This window comes from Typopeltis vanoorti, chromosome 12 (genome assembly GCF_054136105.1).
Source record: "Typopeltis vanoorti isolate ZY-2024b chromosome 12, IOZ_Tvanoo_1.0, whole genome shotgun sequence".
Taxonomy (NCBI): Eukaryota; Metazoa; Arthropoda; class Arachnida; order Uropygi; family Thelyphonidae; genus Typopeltis; species Typopeltis vanoorti.
Window position 1 is genome coordinate 42537215 of NC_143560.1, and position 24219 is coordinate 42561433.

Consider the following 24219-nt stretch of genomic DNA (forward strand, 5'->3'; position numbering starts at 1 on the left):
GCCTCAGTCCTGAAGGTACTTCAGGCACAAACTTTGTTTGCTTACACTTGGATAAAGGATTAAACTAAATTTATTATAGTCTAACCAAGTGGAAATAAACTTCCAACATCTTTCTCTAAATCCAGAGTAATTTAATAATAAGGTGAGATACCTTTTGGCAACTTGTATGGGTAAATATGACTTCTCCATTACTTCCACCTTAGTATCACCACCTCTGGGTCTGGCCCCCACTAATTAGACCCCAATAAAGGTCGAAACTGGTCTGGGTAGTGGTCCTTCCCTTAATGCATAGCATTATATATGTCTGCAAGGAGATGTGCTTTGCATTATGGGAGATACTAAGCAAGTAGTGATGAGAACTTGGTCAACTTTTACCACGAGTTGCCTCAGTCCTGAAGATGCTTCAGGTGCAAACTTTGTTTGCCTACACTTGGATAACAGATTAAACTAAATTTATTATAGTCTAACCAAGTGGGAAAAAACTTCCAACATCTCATAATCGAGATTTCTTTCTCAAAATCGAGAAGTATCATTCTTTGAAATGAGTCAGCAGATAAGTTGCACAGATTAGTAGAGAACAAAAGAAACGCCCTGAAGGAAGAGGTCACAGAGACTTGTGAAAGTTGAAAAGACATAGAAAACAAAGAACTAAAAAAAAAAAAAAAAAAAAAAAAAAAAAGGGGGGCGCAAAAGTGATGTCAGCACGCCTGGGGATAGGTGTGAAATTTGTGGAGGAGAAGACAAAGAACAGAAAGTATATTTAAGCGACCTGATGAGTAGCAGATGCTGTTCACTCATTCATGGGGGGTTCACCAAGGTTCGCTGGAGTTTCCCAGAATTCGTCCCTGGGGTTCCCAAGTGTTCCGAGAAGTTCTGAAATTACCGTGTTTCTCCGTAACCACCAGCATCTGTGGTTGGGAACCGATGGAAAGGTCTCGAAAGTGAAGTCCGGGTCTCCCCAGCAATTTCTTCGAAAGTAAAGCTTCCAGTCGTCGACTACAGAGGAAAAGAAAAGGAAAGATATTACCATCAAGACACCATTAAAGACAATTGATTTGCTGCGATGTTCAAGTAAGAACAAGAAGCATCCTAGACAAGATAACGGTATGAGATGTCCTAACAGAACCTTCGCTTAATATATTGGACTGTTTGTAAAGGAAGATCTGTGAGTAGCTGTAATATATTGATATTCTTGTGTTATGGATATGTACATCTGTGTGAAGGTATGAAATAGTGTTTGTCTTAATTATGTAGAATACATACTGTGTTGTGTAATAGAATAATGTATAGAATACTGTTTATGTACTTATATTATTCCATAATGTATAGATTGCAATGTATGTTATATGGTAGAGTGTGATAATCAGGATTTAGATAAGCTTGGAAAGATAACCATAACATATTACTTGTCTAGCATGTATTTACATTTTTTGTTAAAATAAATGACTTGTTAAACACGTCATTTGCAATAGTGCATTGGCAATAATCAGATCAGTGTGTTGTTTAACACACTGATCTGATTATTGACAATGCACTATCTCGAAAAAAATCATGAACCTGTGTGCTGATAAGATATTGTCACAACTAGCTTAAGCGTTAAGTAAGGTAAATAGAAGTTTTTATTATAGTTATCAGCCCTTGCATTGCTGATATTCCAAATTTCAATCCCTCTCCCTCAGAAATTCAATCTGACTGGCACAGTTGAAAAACAAAAAAAAATTTGCCAGGTTGAAGAGCTTAAGAGACTGAATAAGTTGCAGGCATATGGCTGGCAGCTAGTGAAATTAGAGCCGGTCATACTTATGATTTAGGATTAAGGCAAGGCAGAAAAGGGGGGAACAAAAAATCGTCGTAAGTGAAGAAGAAATGTAAAGGAGAAAGCATTAACTCTATGTAGTATATATGTATATACAATAATCAAGGTAAAAATAAAGTAAAGACAAATGAATTTTCAACAGCAGGTTCTGTGATGTTCCACAGTGAGAACCCTAGTACTGAAAATTTACACATTACTTCATTTTACTTTCAGAGGTGATGATCAAAAAGTTTCCATTTGAGCTTTCAAATTCATTCTGTTTGAAAATGATTTTTCTTTTAATGGCTTACTGGTAGAAAATCTTGAAAAGTGACCTAAAATGAGGATAATAGAATTTTCTTCATACATTTCATTATTGCACAGACGATGAATTGTCTCTGACTTGGGATTTGATCTCAAATAGCATACACACACTCTAGATCTCAATGACAAAGTCAACCACAGTGGCAACTTTCTCACCAACTATTTCTTTATTATAGTAAGGAGAACAAGAAATTTAAACTGTTAGAAGGGAATGATGGGATTATGCTTGGCTAAGCAATGGTTCTCAAGATGTTTTTTTAGTTAATATCATTCTTTGGAATTACACTTAGCAAATGCTTGCAAACGGTGTCCTAAATCAATGCATTATAATTTTGTCTCTCGTAACATAGGTGCTTAAAATCATAATAATTTAACATATTTCCTATATTAATTTAAAAATTGATATAGTGCATTATATAAACTAAAAATTATATCATTGAATTTTTGCATAGCAAAAATGTATTAAAACAAATGATAATTTTTTGTTCATCTGCTCTGTTACTATATATATATATATATATATATATAACTCACTCATGCTCAAATATGCCAAATCATACTCTTTTTTGTTGTTTCTGTATGAAAATAATATACTAATCCTTTCTTTACTTCCCAGCTTCTTATGGAACAGTCTGCCTCTACCATTAAACGAGTATCATTAGAATTAGGCGGTAATGCACCGTTTATTGTATTTAACTCAGCTAATCTTGATAAAGCAGTATCAGGTCTTATGGCTTCAAAGTTCCGAAATACAGGACAGGTAGGCTCATTTTTAAGTAAAAAAAAAAAAAAAACATAATCTTTTAATATTATAATTATATGGTATGAACAATTACACATTAATTTATATATATTTCAGTTTGGCACATTAAAAATTGTCACGTTAAAAATATCCTACAAATTGCTGATAATTCCAAAGAAGAAATAAAAGAATCTCATGTTTCTCTGAACGTACTAAATGTTAATTTGGTAATTTTAGATTCCCATGGATGTAAGGAATGGAGATGCTCATCTTGATTGGCTGAAAAGCTTTCCTGAGCTGCATTATTGTCGTGTTATTATTTATTCACATGATTGTTACACAGTCAAAACAAGATTTAAACAACAATTTGACTTGTGATACAGAACAATTCAGATTCTACCCAAGAATCTAAGAATAGTGTGTCAGGTAGCATGGTAAAATATGGACTGTTCCAAGTAATGCTGTTTTTTGTAGGTCATATGGGGTCACTTCGTTGATGTTTAATTGTTGTAAATAATTGGATAGCCTCTTTGAAATTGCACCAAGTGCATCAATAACTATTGGGATAACTTTAGTGTGTTTAAGCCATAGCCTGCCAACTTCGATTGCCAGATCTCAATATTTAGTAATTTTTTCCAGTTCTTTGTTGTTAATGTTGCTATCACTGGGTACTGCGATATCGGTAATCCAAACTTGTCGATGTTCGATAATTGTGATATCAGGTCTATTGTGTTCCATATGCTGATCAGTTTGCATTTGAAAGTCTTAGAGAATTTTTGCTGTTTTGTTTTCCAATACTGTCTCTATTTTATGCTGCCACCAGTTATCAGATGTAGGAAAGCCATATTTTTTGCATACATGCCAATGAATTATTTTGCCCACTTGATCATGGTGGTATTTATAGTCAGTTTGAGCTATCTTGCTGCAGGCACTGATTAGATGTTCTACAGTCTCATCTTTCTGATCACATAATCTGCATTTGCTGTTATCATTGATGTTCAAAATTATTGCTTTCATTGCATTAGTTTGTAATGCCTGTTCTTGAGCTGCTAGAATAAATCCTTCTGTTTCTTTTCTAATATGTCCGTATTGTAGCCATTGCCATATCTTGTTCACGTCAGTTTTGTCCTCTGTATTTCTAAGAAATTGGCCATGCAAAGGTTTATTTTTCAAGTGCACATATTTGTTATTTTGCTGTTCCTTTTTCTCGTGGAAAGGCTTTCAGCTCAATTGCCCAAGAATACCAACATTGCCCACTAGAGGGCACAATCAGGACTTTAGGAGAAATAATAGCTACCTACTTCTTCCTCACTTACTGTTTTGTTGTGCTTGCATGCACGTGTCTTGTACTTAAGTTCTTGAAAATGGCAACGTGACGTTGCCGAAATATTGAAATATATTAAAATTTATTTTAATGTATATCCTAGTACGTTGTAATTTCCTTAAATTATATAGTGAAAAAGCTGTTCCTTTTTATCATCGCATTTGTTTCCTGTTGCTTTCAGAAGACCCTCTTGTGTAACTGCTTGAAGCATTTGCTTAGAGCTATTGTTGATGTAACTTTTAAAGCTAATTTCTTCTTCTTCCACAGTCTGTCTCACTTGCAGCAGACCCCATCCACCTATTCTCCTTGGTAGGTACAACTGGTAAGTATAACATCACTTAATGGATGTAATACATGATGCACAGTCATTAGTTTTGCAGTCCAATTTGTCCAGGTCTTCTTTTGTCCAACCTATGATGCCAGCTGTGTATCGGATCACTGGTATAGCCCAAGAATTCATTGCTCTAATCGTGTTTAATCCATTTAGTTTTGTTTTCAGAATATTTCTAACTCTTTTGGTGTATTCTGCTGCTTATCTTTCGAGTGGAGAATGTCGCTGGCTTCTAATATTCCTAGGTATTTATAGTGTTCGTCAGCTGAAATTGCTTTTATATATTTTTCTTAATCAAAATTTAAATTGCTAGTGTTATTAATTTTTCCTCGTTTAATAGATTACCAGGTCCAACAATTCTGTTTCCCCCATATCCCACACCACACCATCACTTTTTCAGTACCTTGCATTTTTGACGGATTCATCCAGTTTGGGTTGCTATCACTCTAGTAATGTAGGTTTTGGTGATTGATTTCTCCATTGACATAAAATTGGCTTCATCAGTAAAGAGGATCTCGGCTGTGAAGTTTATCTTCGCCTGGTTTCTTTAGAGCCCATTCACAAAATTCAAGCCTCTTATCTGGGTTGTCTTCACTAAGATGGTGTAACATTTGCATTTTGTATGGATGGCATTTTTCATAATGTGCTGGATACTCGATCTGCTGATACCGGTGTCTGCAGATAATCGTTGTATGCTTTTTTGCAGGCTCCCTGCAAACGTTGCCAATACCTCAACAGTTGTGCCTTCGTCAGTGGATGTCCGTGGACACACACATAGTAAGATCCTGTCTAACGCTGATTCGATATAACGTGGTTTTTTCTGAACCCTGAAAAAAGTGCTACATATTCCATGATTCATATAACGCTGTTCTGCTCGAAGCCTAAAAAAAAGTGCTAAATTTACGCTGATTTAATTTATCGCTGTGTTGCCCTTGATTCGTATGTAATACAATTATTCTCGAAACCAAACTAATCAGCGAAAGATGATGATTTGTTATAGCACTCTAATTCCCCTAAACCCTAAATCTACATTTGTCCTGTGGATTTGTTCTCTTCGTACATCATTTAATAGTTGTTCATTGGCAGTGACACAGTGTCCACGCTATCAATATGATTTGGAGTGCTGCGTAAAACATTTTTTATATGCTGTAATCATCGATATTATTGGCCAAGGAAATCAATAAAAATTCTATTCATTCATTAAAAATTAATCATTTTTTAAATTATTCAAAATGAGTGGGTGTAAAGATGATAAAATAAAATTGATATGGAAAAGCATTTCGCTTGACATTAAAATACAGGTGCTGAGGCGATTAGAAAAATATGAACGTCAAGTTGACATTGGAGTCGCTTTAAATTTGACTATTTCTACTATACGAATGATTTTAAAAAACAAGGACAAAATTAAGTTCAGCAGCCACAACCACGTCTTCTGCAACAAAGGTAACCCAATCCAGAAGCATGTTTTAGAGGAAATGGAGAAACATCTTTCCATTTGGATTGATGATGAAACCGAATGCAACATGCCATTAAGTCAGGGATAATCATGGAAAAGGCTAAATGAAGTATTTTTAATCATATTCAAAAACAAAGAGAGGATACGAATGAAAACTTTGCAGCTTGCAGAGGTTGGTTTGATAGATTTAAAAAAAAAATTGACCTCTGACAATTGCTTAATGAGAGAAACAGAAAACAACAAATTACTCTAGACGAATTCATCACTAAAAAATCAAGAATTTCAGAAGAGCCAGAACCTTCAACAGCACAAAAATAAATTTTTTTATTTCTGTGTACATATGTATATGTGTTATGTATATTTTCCAAGTTAATATAAAAATAACTTAAAATTAAAGTAAAACTTGTTTATTCTTGGTCATGTGTTCCTCTACCCCTTTTTACTATGTATTAAAATCACCCCATTTAACGCTGCTTCGTTTGGCACTTTGTCTTCTATTAACTCATCCTGAGCATTAATCGGGGTATTATTGTGTGTGTGTGTGTGTGTGTGTGTGTGTGTGTGTGTGTGTGTCGACCTCCACATGGTGTTTATGTGGTCAAGTGATCAGTGAGAAGAAGAAAATCTAATGTGTGTCTTGAAGGGTTTGGTGGCTGTATGCATTAGGCAGAACAACATGAAACGGTCTTCTCTATATTGAGCAAAACAATATGGAGAAGTTTTGTTTTAGAGGACAGATGTATGTGGAATAAAGGAAAAGGATGAAAAATTGGTTTCATGGGCTGGAGCTGAACAGTATATAGATGTTGACTAGCAGTTACTTTTGTTCATACATGATTAGAGGCAAGTGGATAAATGGCAGCCAGCTCAAAGGAGCAGCATGCAGAGAAATATGTATAGAAAACAAATAATGCAGAAACAGCGTGTATGGGAAAGTGATTTGAGAGTCATTGAGATAGGATCATCTGCCAAGTGGATAATTCTCTTCTGGATGCAATATAGCATTCTGCAGAAAGTTTTTGAGGCACCATCTCAGATGTAAAAAAAAAATTCCAAGATTGATCAGATTTGGGATTTATTACTATTATTATTGTCCTAAGACCCCCATGGAGTCATACTCATCTAGGAGTTTCCTTTTGTCATACACCACAGTTCATACCATGCCATAAACACATTCAAATTCTCTGCAGACACCACACTCTCAGGCAATGCATTTCAATCATTCACAACTCTCCATGCAAAAAAAACCTGTTTTTCACTCCCTTGCTCACACCCTCCTTATACAGCTTCCAGGAATAACCTTTTATTCTCCCCTAATCACCTACCATTTCATGAAAAACCTCTTCAACATTAATCCTATAATCCTTTACTAACTTGTAAGTCTTTATCATATCACCCGTCTTCCTCCTATCCACTTTACTCTGCAAATTGCATCATCTCAAACTTTTTTTCATATTCAACATTCCAGAGATCTGCTGCTATTTTGGTCAATCTCCTCTGGACCCTCTCCTACATCTCTTCATCCTTTTGAAAACCAAGACCAAATCTGTGCACAATAGTCAATATATATATGGCCTAATCAGAGCCTTATACAATGGAACCAGAATCTCCTTACTTCTACAAGTCAGTGTCTTCTGCATCATTGCCAGAATTTGTTGTGTTGTCCTCACAATTTTGGCAGTATGTTCTCTAAATTTTAGATCCTTATCCAACACAACCCCAAGATCTAACATTTCCTCCAACAAAATGTATCCCCACCAAGAGTAAATTCTACATTCAATCTTTATTTTTCAAATTTTCAAACCTTGCATTGCTCAATGTTGAGCTAGCATCCTCACTCCCATGCCCATTCACTCAGTTTATTCAAGTCTTATAAGGCCACAATATCTGCTTTGCTCCTTACAGTCCAGTCTTGCATCATCTGCAAATAACTGAATATCCCCATTCCAATCTTCCCCAATATCATTAACATACAAGTTAAACAGCAGTGGCCTTGAAACAGACCCCTGAGACACATTATTAATGACTTTCTTCTTTCAGAATGTTGCTCCCCTATACACAGCTTGCTGACATTTATTAGATACAATCTCCAATCCAATACCCTAGTCTAATATCCAACCCTATCAGCTCTAGTTTGACTATCAACTTATTGTGTCCGTGAAAAGCCTTTGCAAAGTCTAAGTATACTACTTAGACTTTATCCATCCCCCACACCCAATGCTGCTGTCACCTTATCGTAATAATTAAGTAGATTACTGAAGCATGACCTCCCTGTAGCAAATCTGTGCTGTCCATCAAAAATAATACCATTGTTTCAACCCAATTTTGGATGATGATTCTCGTCACTCTTTCCAACACTTTAACCACAACACCTGATGCATAGATTGGCCTATAATTTGATGCTTGAATTTTCTCACCTTCTTTATGAAGTGGTACGATCTTGCCTTCCTTCCACTCCTTTGGCACTTGACCCAATGTAAGACTCATATTTCACAAATATGTCAAAAAGCAGATGTTGGCTCCCTGGCAAGATCCCACATTCTTTCAAAATACGTGGTGATATATCATCAAGTCCCACAGCCTTATTAATATCAAGTTTGCTCAATTCCCCATATACCTGTTGCTCACTCAGTCATTTGCTTCTCCTCCTTCTCATCCACTGTTCTCACTCTCCATGATGTCACATTCACAACGATGAAAGACCTTTATGAACTGCTCATTAAATCTCAACTATATCCTCTGCAGCAGTTGTCCTTATAAAATTTTCTCCAATCTATGCCATCTATCATAATTGTTCTTATTTTTTCTGACTACATATTGAAAGTACTCCTTAGAATTTTTTTTGGGAGGATTCATTAGTAACTGTTGCTCATACTGAACTTTTGGTACTCTTATTAACCCAGTCACCCTCCTTGTCTGTTCGTTGTATTCCTCATGGAATTGATTATTACCACTCCTCTTATATTGCCTTCATAATGTCTTTTTCTTTGTATTGCATGCTTAATCTCTTCATCCATGTATTTCACACCTACCTTATATAACCTTTGGAATGGCTGCGTGGTTAGCCTAATGGCTTTGCACTTTGCAACCATATGCCTGGGGAAGGAGTGTCCTAGGTTTGACCTGTTGACAACGCGAGGAACTTAAGGATCTTCCTCAGCCATAGCCAAGTTAGCCAGTCTTGGGCGTGGACAGCAGGGTTTTTTCTGCCAGTTTATCTGGGGTTTTTCATCCCACAAGCAGGCAAACCGGCCCCATAAACACACATGGATTACAGTCAGGAATACTGACCCAGCCATAAGCCTGATTCATCAGCTATGCCAGTCCTGAGCCTGGATAAAATTTGGGGGATTGAGATGGTGTCATACCTTCCCGTAAAAAGGGACTCACAGCCATTGTATCGTCACACGAAACTAACTAACCAACCTTTGGAATACATTTAGACGTTGTTTCTACTAGAAGTTCTTGAATATCACCCAAGCACCATTGATCTCCTTTCCACCCAACTCTTCATCCCATGCTGCTACAGGCTGTCTCCTTAACTCCTCATAATTACCAGTCTTATAGTTCCACATATACCCTTTTCTCACAGAAGTCCTGAAATGGCTGGCAACCACACAGGTAATCACTTCATGGTCGCTCTCACCAACTGGAGGGAGATTTGGCACCTTGTTTATAATAACATCCTCTGATAAGATGGTCAAATCCAAGATCTTCAAACCTTGTGTGTCCTCTGTTGCATACTGTTTGAGGTAGTTGTCCCTCAAAAACTCAAGAAACTCATTCGCTTTGCTTCCAGTTGTTATTTTGTCATCTCAGTTGATAGTGCCGTAGTTAAAATCGCCAATAATGATCACCCCTTTTTTTATTTGCTTGGCTAATTTGCTTATATATTTCATGGTCACTACACTCCATATTACCAGGTCTATAGCAACATTCAGCTAAGTATTTCATTCTATTCATCTCCATCTTATACTTATACCTCAAAACCACTACTACTCCCCCCCCCCGGTATGGACATAATTCTTTTTCTATCATCAATAGCACTCCACCTCTCCTTTTATCCTTTCTATCTTAACAAAATACATTATACCCTTCCATCTCTACTTTTGTCTCACTTATTCCAACAATTCTTGAGTGAAAAAACTCATTTCCCTTATTTCTGATACTTCTAGCATTTGTATACAAACATAACAGCTCATTTCTAGATCTATAACAAGTTTTGCTGATACCACTTATTAGATGTGACTTCTCCATACTTTCCTGGAGCCATTTCTTTTTTTCCTTACTCGTCCCACCAGAACCTTCTTCAAATTCAACTGTTTTACACACATTGACATTCTCTTGGAGCATCAACCTTTCTCACACTATGTTCCCCTGTCCACCCTGAATCTTTCCATTTCCCTGTTTATCTTTTACACTTGTTCTCTCATTCTCTGCAGTCATGCTATCTACATCTTCATAAGCACCACTTCATTCTCTCCTTCCTTACTATCCTGCTTTTTCACATTGCTTCTTCCTTGCTCAGATTCATTCTCTGCACTCATTACTCTCCCTTCCACAGTCGTCTTTCCAAATGACTCACATCAAAATCATTCAAATGCAGTCCATCACTCTTATACAGTTCAATTCTTCCTTCAAACTTGTTCTGAATATTAATAAACTGCACTCCTTTCTCTTCACATATTTCTGCTAACCTATCATTCATAATTCTTGCTCTCCACCTCATCTCATCACTGTCATACCTGGGCAACTTGATTCCAATCTTACATTGCTCCTTGTTCCCATGTGCATCTTCTCTTTTACCACACCTTTAATAATTGAATCACCATACAACACCACTTGCAGGTCTTTCATTGCCATTTTCATACCGACATCATTTGTTTTTGTCTTCTTCACTCTTCCATACATATCTACAATTTTCTTTATTTCACTTCGCATCCACCTCATCTTCAACTCAGCTTTCAAGTCTTGCATCATTTTTTTGTTTTATCATTCACTCTCATTTTTTTTTATCATCAGTCACACGTTTCTTCACCATAAACCATGCTCACCACTTTGCCATTAACTTCGTAATGATGTTTTTCAACATCATTATTGCCCACTTTATCATTAATTTTACTCTGTTTTTTAACATTACATAAGTTATCACCCACTTTATCATTAATTTTACTCTGTTTTTTAACATTACATAAGTTATCACCCACTTTATCGTCATTAGAACTTTTTTTCCATGCTATAATTTCAGCACACTCTCTGAACATTCATACCATCTTCAAACTTCTGTGTCAGTTATGATGCCATGTTCTCTACCTGTATTTAAACTATTTAAACAAGCCTCATCATCTATCAGAATATTGCATTTCTGGCATATCCTCGTTCATTCTTTTCTCTTATTCAGCCTCTGCATAAATATCCATGACATCCTCCCACGTATACATATTATGTTCAGAGAACCGTACCATTTTGGAGAAATCCATGCCGTCTACTCTGTCTTTTTGCACAAACCTATGCAATGATTTGCCTTTCACCACCATGTTATGTTAGTGTGTGTGCTAACAAAAACAATGAATTTGTGATAATGTGACATATGATAATATTTATAAAGTTGTAGGAGTTGGAGAGAAAAGAACAAAAAAAGATTCTTTTATTCTTTTTTGTTTAGAACAAAAAAGAATACCAGACTTTTTGGAGGCTGAAGAGGCTATGGACTAGTGTTATGCCAGGATTGGCTACACGTGAAAGTCTGTCATTAAAAATAAATAACTGACCTTGGTTGGTTGGTTGGTTAGTGGAGACATTTTAAAAATTAAAGAGAGGTGAAGCATGGTTTTTCTTCCAGTACATAAGGTAGGAGCATTTTTGGTAGCATTAAAATTTACTAAGATCAGTGTTTGAGGCATTGGTCATAGTATTTCTTATTTTCTAAGGTCTCAAACTTTTGTGCTATCCTTCCTGGAACATTTCTTGATTCTCCGTTATCATTAGTTTATAAACAAAGTTTTTCTGCATAGTTTCATGTCATTGTTAATTTTTGTTCTACCTTTCCTACATGCTATGTATTATGAGAATATGGCACCTCCTCTGACCAACCTGTTTAATTTTAGCTTCAGTTCTTGGAAGGTGCTAATGGAGTGCAAAGAGAACAAAACTGTATCATTGCATTGGAGGCTCCAGGACAGAATTTTCAAATTATAGGCCAGTCAGTGTTTCAGTATTGTGGTTAAGCTATTGGAGAAGGTAAAAGAATTTGGGACTTGGAGGACAGGAATATGATACTTTAAAAGGCACATCATGGTTTTGTGAAAGAGGTTGGTCTTGTCTTAGTAATTTGTTTATTTTTTAGATTAAAGTGACAATTGAGATAGATGAAGGAAATGGTTACTTGGTGATGCTGTGAACTTTGTGGAGGCATTCAATAGGATTCCACACTGAGTCCTCTTGCATCAATTGGAACAAATGGAGATGGATATAAAGTTGATGATTTGGATAAGAAGGTGGCTGAATAGATGTCAGAGTGGTGTATTATTATTTTTTTTTGAGGGGGGGGCAAGATCTTGTGGACAGGGAGTTGGTTAAAAAGGACATGTTGTGAAGATTGTAAAACAGCACATCAGATTAAATGGCTGTTGAAGAACACAAACAGGCAGGGATAAAGAGGTTATTAAAACCTTATCAAAGGGAATAATAAGGGCATATCTGGACTGCTGCATGTAGATCTGGTTCTCTGCATTCCATGGGGATGAAGAAGTGGTGGAGAGGATGTGAGGCAAGTGACCAAGTTGCAGTAGGTTTATGTTATTCTTTTTGTGAGAATAGATTGAAGGTCAGTGACTAGAGGAAATTTTTCTAAGCCTTTTTTCGACTTCCTGAGTTAGTCGATCTCTGGCACAAGCAAGCTGGTTTCTTCTCCAGGAAACTTGGGTTTTTCATCCCATAAACTCAAGAAAATCGACCATAGAACCCACACTATTTCAGACATTAAATATATTGTGTTAGGGACCACGAGATGGTGGCACTTGTTAACCATCTCTTCACTGTGTGCCACTTAATCAGTGAAATCCTTGGGCCAGCTATCTCTGATTGGGTACCAGTGGAGATTGAACTGCCCACTCAGTCTCCAAAAGTTAGATAGGGCTAAAATGACCTCGCCTACTCCTTATACAGGCATAAAAGGCATTAGCTGATTCAATTTTTTTAGATTGAAGGTCTGTAAGCTTCAAAAACTGAACTCTCTAAGTGAATGAGAGAAGACATGATGAAAAAGTATAAGTTTTTAGTCATTTTACAGGATTGATGCCAAATACTTTCTTTCACTACCTCACAGGAAGGAAGAGACCAAGGGGCCACACTTCGAAATCATATGAGTGGTGTTTGCAAAGGTGTTAGAACTAGATGTTTTGCTTGGTGGGTGGTGAATGTGAGGAATGGATTTCCAGAGATGGTTACAAGTGCTTGGGTATTGTGTGAACAGCGGTTAGAGTGGATATCCCGCAATGAGTCTTTGACTCCATGGAGATATCCAAGAAATAATAATTTTCAATGTTGCATAACCTTTGTGTGTGTTTGTGCTTTTTGTAGAATCCAATAATGATTACGTTCTTTTTGGTTGAAATGACTTTGGATCAAATAATCTAGGATGCTATTCTCATATGCTCGTATATACATTCTTCTTATTATTAAGTCAGAGATCTCCAAGGAGACAGGGACTCGTTCAGGGAGGCCACATTATCTGCACGATGGGTTTTGTATAAAGCTAACCTCCTGTGAATATTTCATTATTATCTGAAATAAAAGCTCTCTGTTCCTTATGCCAAAATACTAACATTGTCCTAATGAAAGCCAACAAAGGAAATACAACTGTTTTTATAGATACCATGAACTATAATCTTAATGTTTTGTTATTTTTAATAATATATCTATTTACTGTATAATCAGCAGAGATTCTATCCAAAGCCATAGATGAAACATACCCTTTAGATGCTGATAGTATTGAAAAGTTGTAAATTCATTATGCTCGCTTGTCCCCCATGTATTTATGGCACTTCCTGAAGTACACAAATCCTATGATTTCATAGGATCTCCTATTTGATGTGTGCAAAATATCTCTCAAGTCTTCTGCAAAGCTTCACTGGCAAAACCAGCTCTTATATCAAAAATAGTTTTAACTTGAAAGAAAAAATTTTCTTCAAGCGTCTGGAATGATGGTTTCTTTTAACATGGGTTCTCTGTTTACAAACATACCACAAAAAAGAACCTCAACAACTTTTACAAGGATTTTTTCTTGATGATGTCAATTTATTTAAGTTTGCTATCAGTGCTGGTTACTTTACTTGGCAAAATAAACTGTTTCAACAAATAAAGGTGCTGCGATGAGCAGTCCTATGGAGGGGGGGGGTCTGGAAAATGCTGATAAACACGTAGAATATGTATATGTTCTTATATCCCTGTATATGTTCTTATATATATGGGGATATAAGAACATAAGTTACCTTCATAACCATACTACTAGTATGTTCTTTCTTGTGGTTATATCAGTTGCTTTAATATCATTTTTGTTTTAGGTGTTTATCAGAACCCCCCCCCCCTGTATATCACCTACCTGCTTTGGCTGATTACTTTATGAAGCACTTAGAATCAAATTTTTAACACCATTTCCCTGTGACCCCATATTTCATTGTTTTGTTGATGTCTTTGTGATCTGGTCCTGCTCTGAACAACTTAAGTTTTTGGACAAAATTAACTTCCTATACACTCACATTACGTTCCCTACTTAGTGTGAATCTAACAGTCTTCCCTTTCTGGTTATGCTTAATATTTGTAACTCTGTTCGGAATATTGAATTTTACATTTACAAGAAACTATTGTTCACAAAAGACAGATATTACCAAAAAAAAGCTTTGTGCATCAAGCATGCACAATTTGTTCTTCTGACTCTCTTCTGTTAGAAGAATTAAATAAAATAAAGTTCACTTTGTCATTAAATGAATATAACAAAACCACAATATAGAAAATAATTGATACTGAAAAATCTGATGATGCTAAAAGGATCTGCATATATAATCTGTAGACCAGCTTCAAACCAGCCCAGAAGTTATCTTCATTCTTACTACCTATTAAGAATAAATTATCACCGATGACCTTGCCTGGTGTTTATTAAATACCATGTTTCTGTCATCTTTGATACTGTGGACAGACTCCGTTCCACTAAGATCAGTCCATGATTATGTAAGATTTCTAGAATCGGAAGGTTCAGGCCTTGCATCTCATGCCGTATGCTGAGACTCAAATAATAGCCATGTCAAAAGAGCAGCTGGTATCAGATGAACACTCTTTTAGCTTCTGTGCTGTTATCCCATCAGTCCCTATTGCTGAATTCATATTCAGTTTGTGCAGCAGTTCTAGTACCTTCTCATACGCTTTTGTTTCTTCTGCCAGTGTTGAGGTAGCGTTCAGCTCAATGTTGTATATTCTGGGTTGATGGCTTTTAGCAAAATGGGCACTAATTAATTGAACAATCTCTATGTAAAAATAATCATAATTTAAAATTATGAATATTTTTACAAATTGTTTGTTAGTATATTTTTAGTTTTGGTTTCATAACATTTATTTTCGGCACCTGCAATGTGCCCGTTATTGATACTATTTTGTCAAAACGAAATGTAAAGCTGTTCAAAAATTTATGTACAGTGGTATCTCGCTAATCCGAACTAATAAAAACTGTGCTCATTCGGATTAGCGAATTTCCCCCCAAGAGACAACAATAACTAGCATTTAAGAGAAAAATAATCAGATTCTAATGGTACATCAGTTTCATTCTGTAAATAAATGAAGTAACTGATAGAAAAAAGCTACTGTACTGTAATGTAAAACAAAAAATACAGTACACAAGTTTATTTTAGTAAATCAGAATTACATAACTTAATTTGCGTAAAAAAAAAATCACTTTCTTGTACATAACACAAAAAAATTTCACAAAATAACACAAAAAAATTTCACAAAATAACACAAAAAATTTCACAAAATAACAAAAAAAAAGTTTATTTCTCCGTAAAAAAAAAAAAGTCATTGATTTTCTTTTGCTTCTTGGAAGCTAAACTTTTTTCGAATGCTTCTTCTCAGAGCTGCATTAGCAATAAAATTTTGTGGAATGGCATATCATTCTGCTTAGACCATTCTATACACATATTAAAACTGTCAACTGCCCCTTCATGTTTCACTTTTTTTTTTCTTCGAGTTCTTTATCGTCATCTAATTCATTCTGTATCATCATATTTATAATTTCAACATCTGATTTGATTTCAAATTCCCTTTCGTTCTACCTGTAACCCATTCCGTAACATCTGTTTGTGAAATTTCAACATTTGGATTTATATTTTTAACCAAATTATGCATGTTTTGAATTTCCTCTTTTTGTGTATATTTGTGATTCATGCTGACAATACAGTACGATCTGTACAGTATAAAAAAGCAAACGTGAACACACAATACATCAATACTGGTTGTACAAGATAACCAGTATAACCGTACAATCCACAGTATGAAAAAAAAATACTGTACTGTAGACGAGACCTCCACATAGCCTTTAAAGGAATGCAGAGAACCGAATTGTATGCTCCTTTTTAGCATTTCCACCTTATTCTAGTAGACTATCTAAAAGAGCAGTATAGTCTGCTGAGTCTTGTTATAGTCAATGAAAATGATGTACAGAGATTTGTTATATTCTTAGCTTTTTTGTGATAGTATATGGCATATCGGCACTTTTGATATGGTATGTTTAGAAATTTTTGTAATATTCAATAATTTTTGGATGTTTACCTCGTATGCAAATATTAGATGAATTAATTAATGAAATTTACTTGTTTCATCACATCTATTAAGATATTTGCTATACCTGACTTTTATCACATTTCATCATGACGAGAAGTAGCGGTGTATTTGAACAGTGTTATGAAAAGTGTTTTTCCATTATTATTTTGTGTAGATTTGTATAATAGTGCTTTTGTGTGATAGCCAGACTGGATATAATCATTGTACTGTGGTATTGCAGTTTTAAAAGTTTTCACTTCAGTTGTTATCTTGATTAATGTGGAAGTGCTAGTTAACATTACAAAAATGGTGGCATTGGCAGTAAAGAAGCATACTCCAGCAGTGCGGAAGGTCTCACCTTGGAGATTGAGTTTTTCCTGGACTTTTTGCAGTGAATAAGATGCAACTATTATTTTATATATGCGTCCAAAAATACTAAAGATTTACAGCGTCAGATTAAACGATAAAAAAAGGGATGTATTATAGAATGTGAGAAGTGCAATGAAAGGCTACAAAGTTCCAAAAATGAGAACGTGTTAGCAGGAATAATCAGAAAATGGATGGAAGTGCTTGCAATGGCAATAATAGAACTGACGTGGAAGAGTTTAGGCAAGAGTTAATGAAAATAAAAAGTCAGATTAAATGTATGGAGGAGGAAATTGAATGTTTTAAAGAAGAGCATAACTAATGTAAATCACAAGGAAGTTAATAAGAAGCATTTAAGGTTGATAGGGTTGCTTTATATGGTGATTCAATCATCAAAGGAGTGGTAAAAATTAAAGTGCACAAGACATATTTTACAGGTGATACAATAAAATGAATATCAGATGCTTTGTAGAAGGAAGGAATGGGCATCAGAATTAGTGGTAGTGGTGAGCACAAACAGCTTCAATAGTAAGACAAAGAATGTGGAAAGGGATTTGAAGAAGTTGTTACAGGAAGTGAAGGATAATAGTGTCATTTGGAAAGTGGTTAGTTTGTTGCCTAGATATGACCGTAGTGAACTGAGAAAGAGAGCAATGATACTGAATAACAAGATGGCTGAATTGTGTCAGATGGAGAGTGTTCAGTTTGTGAATGTATGGAATGAATTTTAAGGAAAGTTGGAATGGTACAAAACTGATGGAATGTTTGAATGGGTTTGGTGTTGGTCATTTGGAGCAATTGTTTACTAAGAGTGCACAGGGTTCACACAAAATTAGTACCACTAAAAGTCTGAGAAGCAGGTTGTGGAAGGGCAGGAAGAGGATAGATACAAACGTGAGAAAGTGATCCAGATCAAAATAGCAGAGCAGAGTGATCCGGTGCAGAATGGTGGGGATGATAAGAATATAAATGAAAATCAGAGTAAGGATTAGGGAAACGGGAATGGTCAGGACGAAGAGAGAAGTGCACTATAGCAGAGAGAGTAAAAAGTGATTGTGTTGATGGGATGGCCTCAAAGAGTAGAGATTGAGTATCAGAAATAAAAGGGGCTGAGTTTGTAGCATTGCTTGAATCAGTATACCCAAAGATAATTGGCATAAGTGAAACTTGGTTGACTGAGGATGATATGCTATCAGAACTTGAAATGGTGGGATATAGAACTTTCCAAAAGGATAGGAAGATGAAGAGAGAAGGGAAGTATTGTTAATGGTAGCAGAGGAATTGTGTCCTTCAAGAGGGGAAGTGGAAAATAGTAGTGTATATGAAGATTTTAAAGCTGTTTGGTGTGAAGTTGAGATCATTAGAAAGGTATATCTAATAGGTTGCTCCTATAGGCCAGGGAATGTAGAGAGTATTGATTGTGAAATGTTTAGACAAATTAATTGTGCAAGTAAAAGGAAGATGACCATCATGGGAGATTTTAATTATAACAGTGCCACCTGTTGGTGAAAGTGATCATAAGGTATTGGTTTGTCAACATCTTTTCTACACAATACATTGGGTTGATGAATTGTATAGAAAAGATGTTGACAGTGTATGGGAAATGATAAGACAGTATCTAACACAAGCAATGCATAACTGCATATCAAGAGTTAAGCAAATAAATAGAGTAGGAGTTAGATGGATGAACGGTGAAATCAAGCAAGCAGTGTTACAAAAGAAGTTGTGAAGGAAGGAATAATTATGGCATGTTGATGCTATAATTATTTTTTGATAGATTACCACATCAGTTGGTGTACAAGCTTCAGAGGATAGGAATAGATAATATATTGATTAGGTGGATCAGAGATTGGCTTTCTGAATGATACTAGCAAGTTGTGTATGATGGAGCCATGTCAGAAAAGGAAGGTGACCAGTGGCATGCCTCAGGGTTCTGTTCTTGGACCTCAACTGTTTAACTTGTTTGTTAATGATATTTCATGTGGATTGATTGGGGATCTTCAAATGTTTGCCAATGATGCAAAGTTAGGTAGAATTATCAGAAGTAGTGCTGATGTTAATTCTCTACAGGAAGATTTGAATAGACTTTTAGCTTGGACAAATGAGTAGGGGTTGCAGTTTTAATGTTAATAAATGCAAGTTGTTAAACTTTGGAATACAGAGATATTCCAAATATACTGTGTGTAACCATATACTGTCCACCAAGACAGTATATGGTTACATACTGTCTTGGTGGACCTATACTTCAGGAAGTGAATGAGATTCGGGAACTTCGGTCCAAATTAGAGCACATCGAACGTGTCGCAAAGACTGCACATCGTATAGCTGCTATGATAAAAAGTACATTGACGTATAGGGATAAGGAGGTGATGGTGCCTCTATATAAGGCATTGGTCACATACATATATGGACTATTGTGCTCAGATTTGGTCACCTAGCCTTCATTGTGATGTGGAAACACTAGTGAGGGTCCAAAGACAAATAATCAAAGTGATATCGGGACTGTAGTGTTTGTTATGAAGAGTATTCAAGAGAATATGGATTACAGAAGTTGGTGGATAGGAGGGAAAGAGGAGATATGATAGAGACTTTCAAGTTAGTTGAGGGATTCTATCAGATTAATACAGAAGAAATTATAAAAATAGTGAATGTTAAGATGGGTGAAAGAGAGGCCATCCCTGGAAGTTGTATAAAAATGTGAAGAAGGGTGTGAGGAGTAGATTTTTGACGTGGAGAGTTCTTAGTGAGTGGAATGCATTGCCTGAGTAGTGTAAATAACTTCAAAGATTGTTATGATATGTTGCTGGTTGAGTGGGCCTCCCATGATGAGTGCTGACTCCATGAAGATTACCAAAAGTGAATAATTTTTGAGTTTTCTTCTCATATTCTTTCAATTTTTCTTGCTAGCATAATGACACCTATTATTTTATAAAATAAGTACTGGTTATATTCTCACTATATTATTTAAGGAAATTACGTGCTAGGATATACATTAAAATAAATTTTAATATATTTCTATATTTCGGCAACGTCACGTTGCCATTTTCAAGAACTTAAGTACAAGACACATGCACGTAGGCACAACAAAACAATAAATGAGGAAGAAGTATGAAGCTGTTATTCCTACTAAAGTCTTGATGGTGCCCTCCAGCTGGCAATGTTGGTGTTCTTGGGCGATTGGGCTGAAGGTCTTCTGATGTAGGTTTCCCAAATTTGAGGAAATCTCATGCAGCCAAATTTGTTGAGTCCTCAAATTTGGGAAACCTACATCAGAAGACCTTCAGCCCATTCACCCAAGAATACCAACATTGCCTGCTAGAGGGCACCATCAAGACTTTAGGAGAAATAACAGCTTCATACTTCTTCCTCATTTATTGTTTTGTTGTGCCTACGTGCACGGGTCTTGTACTTAAGTTCTTGAAAATGGCAACGTGACATTGCTGAAATATAGAAATATATTAAAATTTATTTTAATGTATATCTTAGTATGTCATAATTTCCTTAAATAATATAGTGAAAATGCATAACCAACGTCTAAGCCTTTCCACAAGAATTACTGGTTATATTCTTGAGCAATTTGATTTATTATATGCAAGTGATCTGTGTAGAAATTTTTTTCCCTAAATCCTGCCTGTTTGTATTGGTGGATTTCTGCTAGTTGGCCTGATATTCTGTTTTGAATAACTAATTAATAGTGTAGTTTTGGTAAATAAGACAGATTAATCTATAGCCATTTATATCTGATTTAGAATTTATCTTCTATAAAAGGACTGTCTTTGATTTTATCCATAAGTTTTGGGTGGATTTATTGCTGTAGAATTTCACAGTGTAAGTAACAAAATCCAGATTTTAACAGTTCAATATTTATTTAATCTTTTATTGGGTTTTTTCCATTTTCATCTCATGTCTGACATTCTAAATTTCTGTGATGCCGATTCCAATATATTATTCCATAAAAGACAGTGGTGCATGGAAGTTGATTGGAGTTAGAATACAGTTCATTGCAGAAATTGCAGGCATCCCCGGGTTACGGACAATCCAATTTACAGTGTTCCGTACTTACGAACGGGCTCCCCATAAGGATAATTAAATCAGTGGTTCCCAAACTGTGCTGCGAAATATTCCAATATTTTCACTGAAATAACCACACCAACTGCGCATTGCAACTGTTAGGTAGGCCTATGTTCTGACTTTGGGCACCATGACAAAATCCTGATATACTAAGGGTGCCGTGAACCGAAAAAGTTTTGGAACCAATGAACTAAATAGTTAAATTAATAATTCGGGAACTAGTTTCTTCCGCGCATGTAAACAAAGCTACATGTATGAGTTTTTTACGTTCTGTTTGTTTGGATTAAAAGAAAGAGCACAATAGTTTCTGTAATGTTTTGTTATTATAGTATGGGGGTATTATTGTTATTATTACAATATTACACTGTATTACTATTGCCACATATGAGCCATTATAGTAGTATTATTATTATTTACTGCATATGCGATGTTAATCAGGGATCCAAGTTACATACAAATCAGACTTAAAAATGTTCTCAGGAGCATATCTCATTCGTAACCTGGGGACTGCCTGTACTTGATATTTTTAGGATTTCATCTTTGTTGTTTGTGAGTTCTCCCTTTTCATTTTTTAGTTTGTTGATCCACATCTTGCTAGTAGACATTTTCTTTTGCTATTTTTAAGTTAGTATTATTTTTTGAGGTAGTATTTATTCATGCAGTGTTAATACTATTCACTTTTTAGTGAAGATGGCAAATTAAATATGGAAATAGACAATTGAATAACCATAGCTGATATATGAGATAGTGTTAAAACCAGTTTTATGCTATGGACCTGAGAGTTGGATTAGAAATGAAGCACTTGATCAATGATTAGAGACCACAGATATGAGAGTTCTGAGAAAAATTAGGGGAGTAAACAGATGGTATCAATGTCAGAATCATATTAAAAAGGAAGATATTAGGAAGGAAGGAACTTAACATTGTTAGAATTCAAGAATGTGCAGGAGCAGAGCTAATCTAAGATGGTATAGTTACATAAACAGAATATGAGGAAACAGGTGTTTGATGCAAGATGGTAGAAGACAAAGATTTAGGTGGACTAATTCAGTCAGAAGTGCCCTAGAAACTGAAATATTAGATTTGATGGTATTTTCCTCCACTAATTTGGAGAAAAATTGTTGATAGGATATAACGTAAACTTAATCACTTAGTACTGTGATAGTATCCTATAACATCCCTTGAGAGTACATTGATAATGATAAAAAATTGATAATAATGAAAGTATTATTCATGTCCTGATTGTTCTCCTTAGAAATTTGTTACTTTTCTTTTGATTATCTCACTGTAGCAAATACTATTAAACTCAACATTACAAAAATGCTGTAATTGCCAATGCAATTAGTGTTTCACTATCAAAAATTCTCAATCAATTGAAGTTCCATAGATTCAGTACCGTGCTAAATGAAATTCATTAGCAAGCTATTTACTGTAATAAAATATTCGTTTGTTCTCTACACGTTCGAAAGTGAGAATTGGCTGTAGTATGTTCATCGACAGAAGCTGTCAGTTGTTGATTTCATTAACAGCAAGAATAACAGTGTTGATTTATAATAATAATAAATTATATTTGTTTTTAATATTTTAAGGTATAACAGTGTCTGTTCAATACCATGTTCAGAAGGATATCTGGAGTCCATTATAAAATTTTATACACATCCACTTTTTATGTTATTTGAAAACTTCTTAATTTTAAGATGTAAAAAACAAGACTTATTAATTCTACTAATATGTTTATGCCACAAAATATTCTCATAATCATTTTGTTGCTTCGAGTTTTTTAGTAGTTCAAGATGTATAATTCTTGCCATTACTTCGAGATTCAAATTATATTTTTATTGTATTTAATTTTTCAGACCTGTGTATGTACTAATAGAATATTAGTTCAAGAAGAAATACATGATAAGTTTGTCACAAAGTTAAGTGAAGCCATGGAAAAGCAGTTATTATTAGGTGATGGCTTTGACCCTAAAGCAACAGTTGGGCCTCTTATTAATGCTCAAGCTGCCCAAAAGGCAAGTATCAGTATGTGATTCTGTTTCTCTGTCTTTGAAACTTAAATGCATTAGTCCCATTGCATGCATTCTTATTTTAATGAATAACTACAGATGTGCTTTACATTAATGTGCAGTTTATATTACTTATAACTGCCAATTAATACGCATTATACAAGCACAAGCAGTTTTTCGGAACAGAAAATTTTGTAAAACCTGTTTCTGTCGAGAGATAAATTTAATGGTAGGTTGATTTATAGGATATTATGATGGCCCAGTAAATATTGCATTCTATTACTGATTTTTACCATTATTCTTCTTTCAGATTAATCTGTTATTTTGTATGGTAATCAAAAAATGGATTATTTTTCATTCTGAAAAGAAATGAACAAAGAAATACAGTTTAATAGAATAAACATATATTTTCTGTGAAGAAACACATTCTTATACTGAATTTTTACATCTCCCACTTTGCTCAGAATAGCAGTCTTATGTAAATAAGAATCCAGCTACAGAAAAAACTTTTCTATCTGACACTCCCATCCATAACATTAATATTTCAGTTCTAACTACCATTCGGAAATTTAAAATATTCATTATCTTCTGCTTTATTGATACAATGGCAAATCAAAAGTCTTTGCAAACATTTTTTTTATGGACATCATCAAATTCCTGGTATGTACCATCAAGGGTGAACACGATTATTAATCTCCTATCAACAATTTTTCTCCAAATTCATATGCTATTTGTCTGTACTCAAATATTGTAAGATTTTATAATCTTATATTTCAGTATTCCAGGGCACTTTTAACTGCATCAGTCCACAAAGACCTTGGTCTTCCTCAGTCTTTTTTTCCTGCCATCATGGCTTCAAACTTATTTTGTTAACTTTTCCTCTCCCATTATGTTTGTGACCATGCTGCCTTTGATTAGCTCTGCTCACACGTTCTTAAATGCTAACAATGTCAACTTCTTTCTTAATATCTTCATTGTTTAATATGATTCTG

At 35.1% G+C, this 24219-nt stretch overlaps 1 protein-coding gene across 3 annotated transcripts in view; it reads left to right on the forward strand.

Annotated features, from left to right (window-relative positions):
• Ssadh (succinic semialdehyde dehydrogenase) overlaps positions 1–24219 on the forward strand; it is a 260476-nt gene that overhangs the window by 135101 nt on the left and 101156 nt on the right. For all 3 annotated transcript variants that reach the window (XM_090401356.1, XM_090401359.1, XM_090401358.1), the window contains 2 exons: positions 2736–2879; positions 23075–23233. In XM_090401356.1, coding sequence (XP_090257482.1) covers positions 2736–2879; positions 23075–23233 — 303 coding nt within the window. The remainder of the gene's footprint in view (positions 1–2735; positions 2880–23074; positions 23234–24219) is intronic.